Below are 14,302 nucleotides of genomic sequence, written 5' to 3'. Positions count from 1 at the left end.
TGAAAATGTATTCTTTCTGTAAAAGAAAAATGTGAAATCTGTTTCGCTTGAAATAATTAACGGCTTGATAAGTAAATGGAATTCACAAGTATAAACACCATGACTCCAATAATTCGAAAACTAACAAACCTCGAAAAATTATTTTCGAATTAGCAAAAGTCCCCATAATTCGAAATTTTCAAAAAACTACAGATTTATGAAAAATATCGTGAACTTTGGCAGGAAAATACAAGTAGTATAAGATCAAAGATCACTGTATTTATGTATATACAAGCCAAATTAAACATAATTTAACAATTTTAAGCAGTGGTGTACAATCCATAGTCTGCCATGATATTTATTGCGCTCCGTCGGCTAAATAACATGTGCAAAATAAATACTATTACATAATTATCTAAACTAGGTTTTTCATTGAAAGATTAATTATTACTTTTAAAGTGTTTGTACTGCAACTAATATCATTGGTACCTGATACCTATATTGCACACGATATAGTATAAAGTCCTCATTATCATTACCTCATAAGGTATCATTGTGGTCTGTTCGCGGTATTAATATATTAAACCATTACAATAAATACTGATCACAAAATTTAACAATTTAAAGAATATTATGAATCCAAGTACAAATTCAAATAAAAAATTTTACCAAATATAATATTTTACTAAATAATGGAAGTCAACAATAATTTACATGGATAATGCGCATTTTGGTAAAAGCGTAATTTGATGCAAATGCATGTAACCACGGATATATCTCCTGACAAAAAATATGGCTTTATTCTCAATTTTAGAATGAGGACGTTTAGAATTATACTCCTTTATAGTATAAAAATATTTTGTCTGATCATTAATTATAATTTTATTATAATCTAGATAATAATTATTATGTATATATTCTATTATATACATAAATATTATTTTTAATATGACAACAGGACATGAGGCCCAATGAGAGTAGTGTAGTGAAGCAGTAGTGTATTTAGTAATAGAAGTGAAACAATATCAAACACCCAGCTTTTGAGAAAATCACAACACCAGGAATCGTGACCGGACCAAATGAATGACCAATTAATCACATACACTAATATATTTCCTACATAGTTTACTGATTTTTCCAGCTCAGATTAAGTTTCGAACCATTTTTAGATAAATTTAAACATTTTAACTTTTATTTTTTTCATAATACAGTAACAGCAGTATGCATCCGATCATCAATATTTCCGATAACGTCTTCAGACGTCCTGCTTTCAGTTTCAACATTCAATTGACTGGTATCGCCATTTCGTCGACACTTCATAAACAAAATGGAAGCCCAAGCTATTAGGGCACAAATACTCAGTATGAAATAACAGATGGCATACGCTTTGTACTGATCTCTAAGGGACAATTGTAGTCCCTGGTCTGAAATGACAATAAAAGTGAGAAGAGATTGTAACAACGCCGCGATTAGTGTGTTAATGCCGAAGATGAGACCAAAGCAACTGTCGTACACCAGTTTTCTAGCAATCTCTGAACTGTAAACAAAAATAAAAATAAATTAGGTGATAATAAATTGAATATGCATTTAGGAGGATTTTTTGACACTATGTCTACCGTTTAATATTCCTGACCAAAATATCCTTCTAATCATCATGTTAAATAATCTTTTGATAACCCTGACATGTTTCGTGTGACAACCCTGCTGATTTGCACACGACACGAAAAGAATCATCCAATGAAATCGATTCCGGCTAACACGAGATTTGTGCGATTCAACAGTCATAGAAAAGTGTGACACGACACATCGCCAGACGCAGTCTTCTTCCGACCTCTCTCCAAGCTACACTACAGAAACAACTTTATTTTCATTGAAAGTGATTTACATTCATAAAATTGGATTTCTTCTTCTTTTTAATAAAAATTTTTCAAGCACTAATCATGAATTGGTGCGATTAATAAGCGCAGATATATATATCCTAATAATAAGTGTCTCTTTATCTACCAATTGAGATACCGGATGTATGCCACAGCGCGTATATGCGGTCTCAAATTCTGTACGCACAAGGCCGGTTTTAGAAAATTACCGTGTATACGTGTGTACTTTACACTCATACTAGCCCCGGTCGACTGTTTTAAACAAAAAAAAAAAATTATATTGTACAAACATTGCCATCTCTTGGAATAATGGTTAAATACTTAATCGAAATACAAGACAGCCTTTATGATATACCCACTTTTAATATATTTCCAACAAAAAGATAATGTTTATAAGCCATGCCATATCTCCTGGCATACTAGTCACAAAATGTTTACTTAATTTACTCCGCTTTTGTTTCAATCTATCTTCTGACAATTTTGACACCATATAACAGATTGCAGATTGATACACTAGCATAATATATCTTCTTTCACACAATTAAATTGCAAGCATTGCAGCATTTCAAACCACATAAATAAATTAATTCTTTTTAATTAACCTTTAAAAAATAATACGGCACAGTACAATTGATAGCTAGGTTTGCAACTCTAGAGAGTCATTGCTTTAATAAAAGATAATATACAGATGTCACAAAAAATGTATACATAGTTGAATTGAAAATGAATCTTACGTTAATAAAGATAAAGTTAATTTTCATTAATATTTAATTAACGTGCGTACACATTTTATTAGGAAACCCGTTATTGTCGGTTATAACAATAACATCCTTGAAAGTATTACATAATGATATTAATTAGGTATCTTGTTTATATTTTGATAAAGAAATTACAATAAAAATGGTAATCTACATCTTGATTAAAACCTCAAAATCAACAAACCTGGCAATGGTGATCATGTAATGGAAAAGTGCGCCCAATAAAACATAAGCGACATAGCAGATCCAGACTTCTCTAGCGAACGCTGACACCAATGCGGCGACTCCTTGAATTGCAGCCACTACGACCGGAAGAATCTTAAGGAATCTCTTCGATCCTTTACATCCCGCTCCTCCTCGACCCGCCAATAGTGCCGCACACGCCCCAAGAACTGTTAGCGCTGCTTCCACTAGGCCATTGTAAAGATTCTGTATAGGTAGTTCAAATTACACAACAATAAATAATAATAGTGTTAATTGTGTAGTACTGATTTTTTTTTTAATAAAGGCATTTTTCATTTCCGATATGATGGTAGAAAATAACTTGTTATAATCTTTGAAAGGAAGGTATTGAGAAGGTTCATCAAAGCGGTTTGTGACAAAGATGGCGCATAGCATCCCTCTATTGTATCAAACTTGAAAGTGGGGTGCATTCATTGGATAGGCCGGATCTCAAGAATTTAAGGCAACCACAACCAACCATTCAAAAGTCTCCACTTCAATAGACTGAAAAAAAAGGAGGGTCAGAAAACTTTGGACTTTATACAAAGAGACACAATGAGACCTAAGAAGTGGAGACAGGTTGTGGCAGATGAGGAAAGTGGGGATGTTTCTTAGAGGCGGCCAAGAGCCACCACGGGCTTCGTGAAATGACAATAGTAGTATAATAAAATTGAAAAATCTGATAAATAACTAGAAAGAAAGTGTGATTTACCTCTCGGTCGGGTGAGACTTCCCTCCAAAGCAATTGCATGTATGACTGAACTTGGACAAAGAACGCAGATGAAAACGCGTACCAGAATGACCAGGCAAGAATCTCTGGTCGTGTATATGCCGAATAAGCATGCTCCCAGAGAAGACGAAGTCCTCCGATCTGAAATACAATTAAATATGTTGTATATTAATGCCATTACTTTTTTTTATATTAATACTCTCTCTGAAAATTTAGAGCGTTGCAAGTGTAAACACACTTTATTAAGAATGAACCAAAAGGTGATAATCATTTTCGCACCCAAGCGCAGCATATGGGACTCGACAGAGTGAGGTTAATAAGAGACTTTTTTAGAAGGAATAAACGTTAACCATTCGCCAAATTCACTGGGTTTTTTTTTGGTTCAAAAACACATTAAAAAATAACATATTAATTATGACTATTGCCAAGTGCGGGATTCGAGCCCACACCCACTTCTACAGCAACAGGCATTATTGCGACGACTTCACATTTAAATTAATGATGAGACATATTTTATTGATTTATACGACTAAAAACTATTCTCGATTATCCTTCGCAAATTCATTATTTTCGATGGAATTCAATTATCGACAGCTGTGACATATTTGGTACAGGTGTCACTAAATCTTAATATAAAAACCTACATAATTATACTTACAAATAACAACTAATTTAGAAACTGATGATTGATGGATCCAAGTGCCTAGATAGACAAGTATATGTCTGATTCAATGAAACAATATAACTTGCTATATGCAAGGGTTCATAAAATATTATCAAATGTTAGGAACAGTGTTAATAACTTATCATACAAAGCAGATACAAGTTTGAATCTTTTTTACACATGAACAGGTATGTGATGTTGTGACGTGGTGTGAAGATTACTCCAAACAACTTGTGCCCCTTTAGTCCTCAGTCGATCAATATTAATCTGAACTTAAGTGGGGGGTTGTTAAATCCTCATGATAAAAAATATTTTTTCAAGATAGATGATAAATAAATGTTTAGTAAGTAATCTTCGCCACTGACACTTAGAATAAATCATGAATATTTTTCGTTTTTATAAATTAATATGAACTATACCTGAACCGGTTGCTTTACGGATGCTGTGTCAGATGGTCGCGGTTCCGTCACTTCACGGTGAAAGTAAATACTGCGACCCACGTTAGGTAATAGAATAGCCCAAAATATGCTCAGAACCTGGGCTAGAGGGCAAAGAGTAATCTGCATTAGTTCTAGAAAAAATATCTATTTTATTTGCTACTTGTACTTAAAAATCGAAAAAAAACTCATAAAATAAAGGCTTTATTGATTATCTGTTCAGATAGGAAATCTCTTGATTTAGAATCTTAATAATTATTTTAGTAAAAAAATTTGAGTACCTTCCTAATTAAATTTATGACGCCAAATGTTATTTTTCTAACTAATTATCCATCATAAAATCTGTAACCTTGATTTTTCATTAGTTAGATATGTGTAACTGATTTAGCAAATATGTTTATGACCTCTAAACTTATATAGATTTTTATCAAAAATGTTGAAAATATTTAAAAAAAAAAAAAAAAAAAAATGAAAATTAATCTAACAGTGTAGCCGTCAAACGTTGGCTATAATAAAAGAACCATAGATACACCAATAGTACTTTAGTATATTTCAGATGGCAAGTTATAAATAATTGATATTATATAGATAAAAATATATGTCAAGTTGTACTCACTGGTAAATGTTATGTAGTTAAGTTCTCTAAGGTTCAAAACTTTAAAGGAGACAATAAGCTGGGCGCTCACTCCTGAAATAAACCTTCCCACCAATGCAGCAGCCCTTGTCCAACTGGACACTTTTTCGTAGTGCTCCTCATCCACCTATTAAACAAATTATAATAAATTAATAAAAAATCCTCCGTAGAAGATCGGTAAACGAACTATGCTTCGAAACCTGTGAGTTGCGGGTTTGGATCCTACTTGGTGGAGAGAGTTATTGGAGGAAATCAGAATTCATCCAATATTGTCTCACTCCTGATGATGATTAGTGATACGATCCATGGGTTTCTCATAACCTGATAATATTGAAAGAAATAACAAAAATATTACTACTTATATAGATTGTCAAATATTTTTTTATTCATCGTAACTTTTCCGTCTTGGGTGAGAAAAAGGGTCAAAATTTTCAACAAAATCATTAATACGAAATTATAAATCTTTACCATTTAACAATGCTTTTTAATATTGAAAATATTTTCTACAATAGAAATACAGTACACTCTCAGTAATCCGTCGCTCGATTATACGACAACTATTATAATCCGCTGTTATTTTTACTAGTTGAAAGCACAAAATCAAGCTCTTTAATTTACTGGTATTCGATTGTCAAATTCAATCGAATCTAAAAGTAGTTCGCCGCGTACAAGTATACAATGCAGATGAGACGGGTTTATTTTAGAAACTTCTCCTTCGTAAAACGTACGTCCATCTCGAAGAAAGTAATGTACCAGGGAGGAAAGTACCCAATGACCGCTTCAGAATATTATGCCATGCTCCAATGCGACCGGGACACACAAACTGAAGCTTTTGGTCATAGGGAAAGCCAGGGATCCTAAGCCATTCAAGAATATCTGCCTCACTGAACAACTGGTTGTGTCAAGTGATTTACTGTTTAATATTTAGTTAATAAACTTAGTTTAATAATATGTATAATTTAGTAAATTCATTCAATTCAATTCAATTTCAATTTATTTTTAACATATTGTGGACATTACAAATTATAAGTTTAAGACGTTCACAACATGATATAAACAAACAAAGAAGTATACTTAAAACAGTAAGTGTTACATAAAAAAAGAGATACATAGTATGTTATTAAACAGTAGAAATATGTACATACAAAAATATTAATTAGATAGGTACAAGGAAGTACACCGGATGAGTTAAGCAGATCCTATTTTAAGAATTTATAAAACAACGTCCACCTATACTCATCCTCACGTAGGTGGAATACATCAACACCCGAAGCAATTTCGTTGAACATAGTTATCGTCCTCCCAATTGGCATTACCAGTGGCAGGTTGTTTCTGCACCTTGGGAGAATAAACAACTGATGTTCTCTATTTCTAAGATAGTTATCAGGGACACACAGGTCAACACTGCCCAGAATGGCAGAGTTCTCATTTATACCTCGTATAAGTCGAAAAAAATACGTAGCCAAATAAAGATTTCTTCTAAATTGCAAACTGCAGTATGTAAGCATGTCTAAGAGAAAGTCAGTTGGATAAAGCCACGGATAGTATCCGTACAACCTCAAATAAAGGAGTCTCAAGAATTTCTTCTGAACCCTCTCCACCATAAGGCTATCCTTCAACTGATGCGGTGCCCAAACAATAGACCCACTCTCAAGTCTGCTTCGAACTAAAGAATTAAATAAAAGTTTTAATACCGTGACATCCGAAAAGACCCGGGAAGTACGCATGATGAAGCCCTACATTTTAAGCGCTTTGTTACAAATGGTAACTATATGGCTAATAAATGTCAGTCTAATGTCAAACGTAATGCCAAGATCCCTTACAGATGATATTCGTGACAGAACTCTGCCATGCATCGAGTATTGGAAAAACAACACTTTTGAGGCTCTGGTAAACGACAAAAGGTTGATTCATACTTGATTTTGATTACAAATAAAACTGTAATTTGCTAGGGACCTACAAGTTTAACGTGAGTAACGTAGTACAAATTTCTAAAAAAAATATATTTTTACGAAATACCTACCTGTTTTAATTTTTACCATATTTTGTATGTATGCAGTATAATCCGCCGCTCTCACTAATTCGACACTTGTTTGGTTTTTGAGGTGGCGGATTACTGAGAGAGTACTGTAGTAGCATAAAAATTAAAGAAATGTGTAAGTCATTCAAAATAATCTTAAATTTATTTATTTATTTTCATTATCATTTTTTACAAATCATTTAGTTTTTTATGAATACTTTACACTTTACAGGCTCTATGAATACTAGAAGTAATATTTATTAATACAGGTTACCTTTGCAAACATGTAGGTATAATAGGCAACCTCTGTAGCAACGAAGAGGCCATAGAAGAATTGTGATACTTGAAGCCATTCCAAACTGACTGTCCAAAGCAAAACGGCGTAGACTATAATGCCAGATAAACCTAAAAATTAGAGAAAGAAAATCAATTTACTTAGCACAAACATGTAATCGCAACTATTTATAGCAGATATATGTATACCTATGTTTTATAATATAGCCCCACTGATATTCATGTATGTGAGAACACATTTTGTATTATTTAGTGTCTTAATTTATTGTTATTATCTCCACATATCCATACATTTTTGATTAGAATTAATTTAGAACTATTTAACTATAAATGAGACTACTATTTGCAAACACGGCTCATTCCCAAAGACATAATTTACGGCAAAATGCAATAAACTGTTATACAGACTATTAAAAGACTAACTTCTTTGATTTCTTAGTTCATTTGTAATGAAGTACATTTAAAATAGAAAACAAAGGGAAACTTATTCAATTCAATATTAATAAAGAATCTATTTATATTTAATGTTTGTATCAAGCCGCGCTTGAAAGCAAAAGTTGGATTGAGCCATTTCTGCAACATAACAATTTGGATTAGCCTATGCCGTCTTTGAAACTAAATGCTTGTGGAATAAGCCACATTTGAAAGTTTCGCGTTATTTTGTACGTAATAAAGCCAGCTTTGAAGCTACTGTTTAAAAATTCATTTAAAATGTATTTTTCTTTACAAAATGTCATGCAAGGTTAACTTTTCAACAATATTGGAATGAGCCGTGTTTGCAAATAGTAGCCTCAAATGTAAGCAGTGATATAATATACCTAGGTATGATAAAATTTAATTAAACCCTTTCGTGAAACTAAGCATGACACTTATATGAGTATTTGAGTAGTACTTGTATAAAAACCAGAGGCATATCTGCTAGTAATAATTAATACAATACATCTTCATAAAAATATACCTAAGTACTTAGTAAATTTTAAAATAACTGCAATAAAAAATGACTCAAAAATCTAAATTCAAATGTCGCAATTTGTAATAAGACAATATTATCACAATTAGTCTATTGCAATGGTAAATAATTATAATTACGTGATTAAATCTATATTACAACAAAATATCAGTATATAGTGACGTCTGAAATTATATCATACAAATTGCTTAGTAATCTCTGTAGATAAATTCTTTTCTGTTTCATCGTATCTCCATGACTGCGATGAGATTTAATCATTATTAGTATATATACTGATAACAATGGGGGAAATAAATTAGCTCGTTTCAAAAATATTTATATTTCTGATAAAAAAGATCAATCGAATTATTCTAAATAATCTATGTATGAATTAACACACAAACAGTGATAATAATTAATTATATTATTTGGTGATTTTACCATGTAACTGTTAATGCTGTCTAATAAAAATATTGAATATAAATTACCTCTGGAGACAAATTATTTGTTAAATTCTGTTCAATGTTCTAAGTATCGGATATATCAAAGTTGGACACATTAGTAACCACCCGGCAAAATAAATGCACTTCTTTTCATTGAGTTTGATTATGGCGTTGCAAAAACATTATCACGTAATTCAAATAAACAAGTAATTGATAACATTATCAGTAATTTTGGTAGTAATAATCAATACGAATGTTATGAAGGATTTTTTTCACTTGCTAAAATATCAAAAATTATTCTCTCGACATAAGTATGCAAAATCATATGCGTGTCAAATAATGATTTACTTTTATATATATATGTACGATCAATTGACTGAAAAAACTAAGCAGAGCACAGTGTGATTGAAACATCAAACAAACTTACTCAGATTGCGATATCTCAGAAATCTAATTTCTAGATAAATCAAAAAATCAAATTATTTTATAGATAATTCAATATTAGGTACCCATTACAAATCTAGGTAGAAGCGTTATCCAAGAATGTAAGAAATAATATCTAAATTCTTGTTTACTATTAGTAACTTTATGCTGGCATTCATAATTTAAGAACATACCTCATGTAAAATAACATAAAAACATTGCCTGAAGTCCCCCTATAAAGTTGGTACATAACCCCATCATCATTTTACTACTGCCATATTATGTAAAAGTCATATTTCCACAATTAATAACTAATGAAGTCATCCAAATGACCAGTGTCTTCTAAAACCTTCTAATAAATCTTTCTCATGCTTTGCAAAATGTTCCTCATTATTTTAAGGAATGCACATATAATTTAAATAATAACTATTTTTTGAATGACAGCAACACTATTTTCATTTGTTTTGTTCATCTAATATCAACTTCAAATTGGAACTACGGAAAAAACCCGTGTGCATTTCAAGGTTTATTTTTTGGAAAATGTAAAATTATATGATTACCACTTTTGTTTCTTTGACATTTAAAAAAACCTTTGAATATTTGATAATAAAATGTTTATTCCATAAAATAGTTTGTAAGTTTTATATTGTGTTTTTAGATGTTAAACACGAATGGTGCTCATGGAATGCTGCAATTTTTTATGTTTCAATGTAGCTCACTCTTAATAAGTAAGTATGTATAATAGATACGAGTATAAGTGTGTAGACATTTAATAAATAAAACAAGATAATAATTAATCTCTTTCAGTACATACCTGTAGGTACATCACACAAAGTATAACATTTAATTAATTATTGCATTTCATGCAAGTAATTATTTTTTTATTATTTCATGATAAGATATAATATAATAAGTAAATAATAAAAATAATTGTGACCATCACTAATTAGTTATCGTTTTAAAATTTTGAAAACGTGCGCATTAATACAAAATTATAAATCTTCACCATTTGACAATGCTTTTTAATACTGAAAATACAAAAGGTCAAATGCAAAATGATTAATTTTGAAATTTATTACATTCTGTTTTAAAATAATGAATTAAATGCATTTTTAAAAAATCCACACAGATACATACATAAAGTATAAATCATTTAAGTATGACCATTGGTGTTTAGATGAAATTTCGATCACTAAATTGCAATCAAATTGTCAGAAAATATTTACAATACATCATTATATTAAATCACTTTGGGGTTGAAGTCTATCAAATGAGTTGTGTGGTTTAAATCAGGAAGTTTATTTAAAAAGGTTTTTATCCCCTGTACAATAGCTACTATTATCAGTAGTATCACTAATCTACAACACACTGTTTAGTATTATGACTTCTTCGCTATTAGGGTAAAGAAATAAAACATAATCCCAGATTTTTCAAAACAAATGCGTATTCTTTCAAAGAAAACACATTTTATGGGTATTTTACAATCAACCTTACGCAACGCGAAATTATTTTTGAGCGATCCAAAAAAATCCGCATCCAAAAAACCGGCGACGCGTCACCAATACCAATGCAGTATGATGCACGCTCGTACATTTAAAAGTGAAATTATTTTGTATGGCAAGGTTTCATGTAGTGTGTGTGGTTAATAATGCTAGACTACTATATCACGCCATTTTCGCCGTGCTGGTAGGTAAAGAACATTAGGTGTTTTGAACTCTATTCTTTTAGCTTCAATCAATTTTGATAAACATCACTGCCAATATTGTCTTAGTCAACAATAAAAATCTAATTGAGTTTATTAAAAGGCACATTTGTGAAATCTTTTTAAACGTCAAATAAATTTTAAAACCACATTTTATAAAAAGGTAGGGATACAGCATATCGCGGAGTATCCCCAGTAAAAAGGCACTAGTTTAGTCATAGTGTTTTCAACCATATAAGTAGAGGTTGTGATCGAGATTTATTGTCTCGACAATTCTCAACAATTAATGAGAAAAGATGTCCAGTGAAGTCCCTAGACAAAATGTCGCCCCATTTTTTTATACAGTATTTTTTATCATCCTTTCATGACTCCAATCTAATAAATGTGTTGTATGAATACATTACTAAGAAAATATATACCACTAAATGACTAAAACATACAAAATTAAATTTATATATATTTTTCCACCAAAAGGGGGGATTTTTTGATGTTGGTAATGGAGTGGCTTCTATCACTTCCCTCCATTTTGAATGAAGGTGAATAGCAAACTGTCACTTTTATTTTTAGTATTCTTTTTTATCATCTGCATTCGGGATGAAGGTGGATAATTAACACACCGGAATTGTTTCGGAAACGACGAGTTTATTTGATGTTAATATATACTAGATTACTACATTTTATATAATTTTTTTTTTTTTGGGTGACGAAATATGCGAGCGCGAGCGAACGGTGTTTTCTGCGTGCTGTCAAAGAAGCTTCTCTCGCTCAAAACAAAACGGTTACACTTCCGAGCCGGGCAAAATGCGACGTTGCCACTCGTATTTTTTTGGACAATGTTGCCGGTCAGATATTTATTAGACAGATATTAAACATTATTTAATTATTTTCGCAATCAGCCGTCATTATTTGTTGGCTTCGATACCGATTCGGGCCTCTCAAGATACACAAAGACATCCCCAAATGGGGACCATACGGGGGTGTCACATTTCTTACGTGCCATTTTTGCGATACATTAATTTTCTCTGCTCGAGGAATTAAGGTCGATCCGTGTCGCTTTTCTTCTTCACAAAACTTTGCAACATTTATAATGGTATTTTATCCGGAGATCATAAAGGTTTAGGCATTATTAAATCGATAATCGATAAAATGACATTGCGACGATTTGATTATTGACCAGGAGCGGTAAGTGGAACGCTCAGTAGTTTCAATGGCCAACGCAACTTTCGTGAGCACTGGTCGCATTGCACGTGTCGTTTCTGGTCACCAAGGACGTCGAAGGGCAACGAAAGTAAACTAGATATCGCAAAGCCGACAAAAAAATTACAGTCCTGTTAAACCTTTTATGTTAATTAATACATTTTGTTTCCAACCGGTAAGATGAATTTTTTAATGGAAAGATATTTTTATTATTACTAAGTTTAGTTAGCTATTTCTATTATACTTATACCAAATAATTCTTCTCGATTTGCCGCCCTTCGAGTAACTGCCGCCCCTAAGCGACTCTCAATCTGCCTACCCCCACGGGACATCACTGAAGATGTCTTGTTTCTCAAGAAATTAATTTTCAGAAGTTTCAAGATTCTTATTTATTAGTAATCGTCAATGAGAATGTCGAGAATTCGAGAAATTGGCACCGGGAATATAATAAATTCTCATCAATTCTGTCTCGAGTTTGATTTGAAACGGAATTTGTTGAATTCACCATTAATTTTATTTTGGCCAGGCAGAATAAATTTTAAAAAATATATATTTTGGAGGGAAAAAATCATGAAGGAATTAGACAGAAAGGAGAAGTTTTAGACAATCAAATATTCTTCAATTCAAATATACCAGATATAAGAATCATTCCTATTAAAAAAAAGTTAATACATTGATTCAAAATAACGGAAGACGGTCGCCAATATTAAAAGAATTTTAAATAATATCTAACTTGCACATTTTTAGGAAATTTCACTGAGAAAGTATACAGGCCTCATATTGCGACGGTTATAGATTCATGTCTCATTCAGTACAAATCTTTTTCTATTTTTTTTCTAATACTTAAATATGTTTCTGGTTTGCTACGAAAAAAGTAATTTAACAATTTTTTTCACTGGTTCATATTTTTTGTGATTATTTCATTGAATTAAGAATCGAATAAATCGTCAAAATATATATGTTTTTTGTATTTTGCTGAAGACAGGTCGCAATTTTAGCATAGTTTGTATCACTGATGACCCAGTATCACTTATGGGCACTTTTAAGAGGTGGTCAATGATGCAGTTTTAGAATCTTGGGCCATAATTCATTTAAAAATTTCATATTGTCGAGGCCGAACCTTGATAATGGAACCTGTAAAGTTTGAGATATGTAAATTAATAGAAATTAAATAACTAACCAGAAACGATGATAAGTGGTTTATATTTCAAGTAATCGGTTACTAGAAATACAACCACCAGGAGCGACAGATATGAATAAGTTCCCACTGGATAAACATCCTTGTTTAAGGCTTCTTCTGTGATATTTCGCCAATCTCCCAAAAGAAACTCGGATACGTATGGCTCAGATGGTCGCAATTCACGAAGCAGGCCAAACGTACAAAGCAATAGCGACACTTTCAACCATTCCAACATTTTAAATTTCGCTGTTACATCACCGGTACAAAAAAAAATTACACTTCACCCGCCGCTGTCAGGTGCGTTCTGCGGATGAAAGGCAACTCGCATATTATTGTGATTGACAATGATGACGTCGTCTCGAGTCGAAGATTCTGATCAATTGTTATTGCCGTTCTCTCGATAAACTCCGTCCAAGGGCAATGAAAAACATTTTATATACACAAGCATAGCCGGTATAGATAACCTCTATTTCCAAGTTATGGAATGTATGCAGAACTGTCAATTTTGACATTTCTTTTTTTTAATGTACAATAACCATAGAGAAAGTGTTGCCATTTTTTTGGCTCTTTTAATTATTATGCTTGTGCTCCATTGGCACGCAAGTTACGACGATTTACAGTCTTCGGACTTTTTTTTCACGTAGATCACTCGAAATCTGCAGACTTTTACCATGACCATGAACCATGCTTGCGTAAACAAAATATATATTACATGGCTATCTTATCCTTAAATTCTCATGGTAATCAACTTCTAATAGGAAACTTACAAGTAGGTAATAGGGTCACATCCAAA

General features: G+C 31.9%; 1 protein-coding gene across 1 annotated transcript; it reads right to left on the bottom strand.

Moving 5' to 3' along the window:
- Positions 1–1,060: 1,060 nt before the first annotated feature.
- Positions 1,061–14,048, bottom strand: LOC147067229 (thiamine transporter 1-like). Its single transcript, XM_085953714.1, has 7 exons — positions 13,510–14,048; positions 7,596–7,726; positions 5,284–5,428; positions 4,650–4,771; positions 3,549–3,707; positions 2,799–3,043; positions 1,061–1,516 (listed from the first exon to the last, which is right to left on the bottom strand). The coding sequence occupies exons 1-7, from the start codon at positions 13,742–13,744 to the stop codon at positions 1,180–1,182; spliced, it is 1,374 nt and encodes a 457-aa protein (XP_085809840.1). The 5' UTR covers positions 13,745–14,048; the 3' UTR covers positions 1,061–1,179.
- Positions 14,049–14,302: the final 254 nt, after the last annotated feature.

Source organism: Rhyacophila brunnea, unplaced genomic scaffold, assembly GCF_057557595.1.
Source record: "Rhyacophila brunnea isolate RB1 unplaced genomic scaffold, BYU_Rbru_1.0 scaffold_4, whole genome shotgun sequence".
Lineage (NCBI taxonomy): Eukaryota > Metazoa > Arthropoda > Insecta > Trichoptera > Rhyacophilidae > Rhyacophila > Rhyacophila brunnea.
The sequence above is the reverse complement of the archived record's forward strand: the minus strand, read 5'-3'. Positions and strand labels throughout refer to the sequence as shown.

Coding starts and splice junctions, on each gene's coding strand:
- LOC147067229 (XM_085953714.1), bottom strand. CDS start 13,744: ATGTTGGAATGGTTGAAAGTGTCGCTATTGCTTTGTACGTTTGGCCTG. Junction 4,772..5,283: donor TAACTACATAACATTTACCA/GTGAGTACAACT, acceptor TTTGCCCTCTAG/CCCAGGTTCTGAGCATATTT. Junction 3,708..4,649: donor CCGTAAAGCAACCGGTTCAG/GTATAGTTCATA, acceptor ATTGTATTTCAG/ATCGGAGGACTTCGTCTTCT.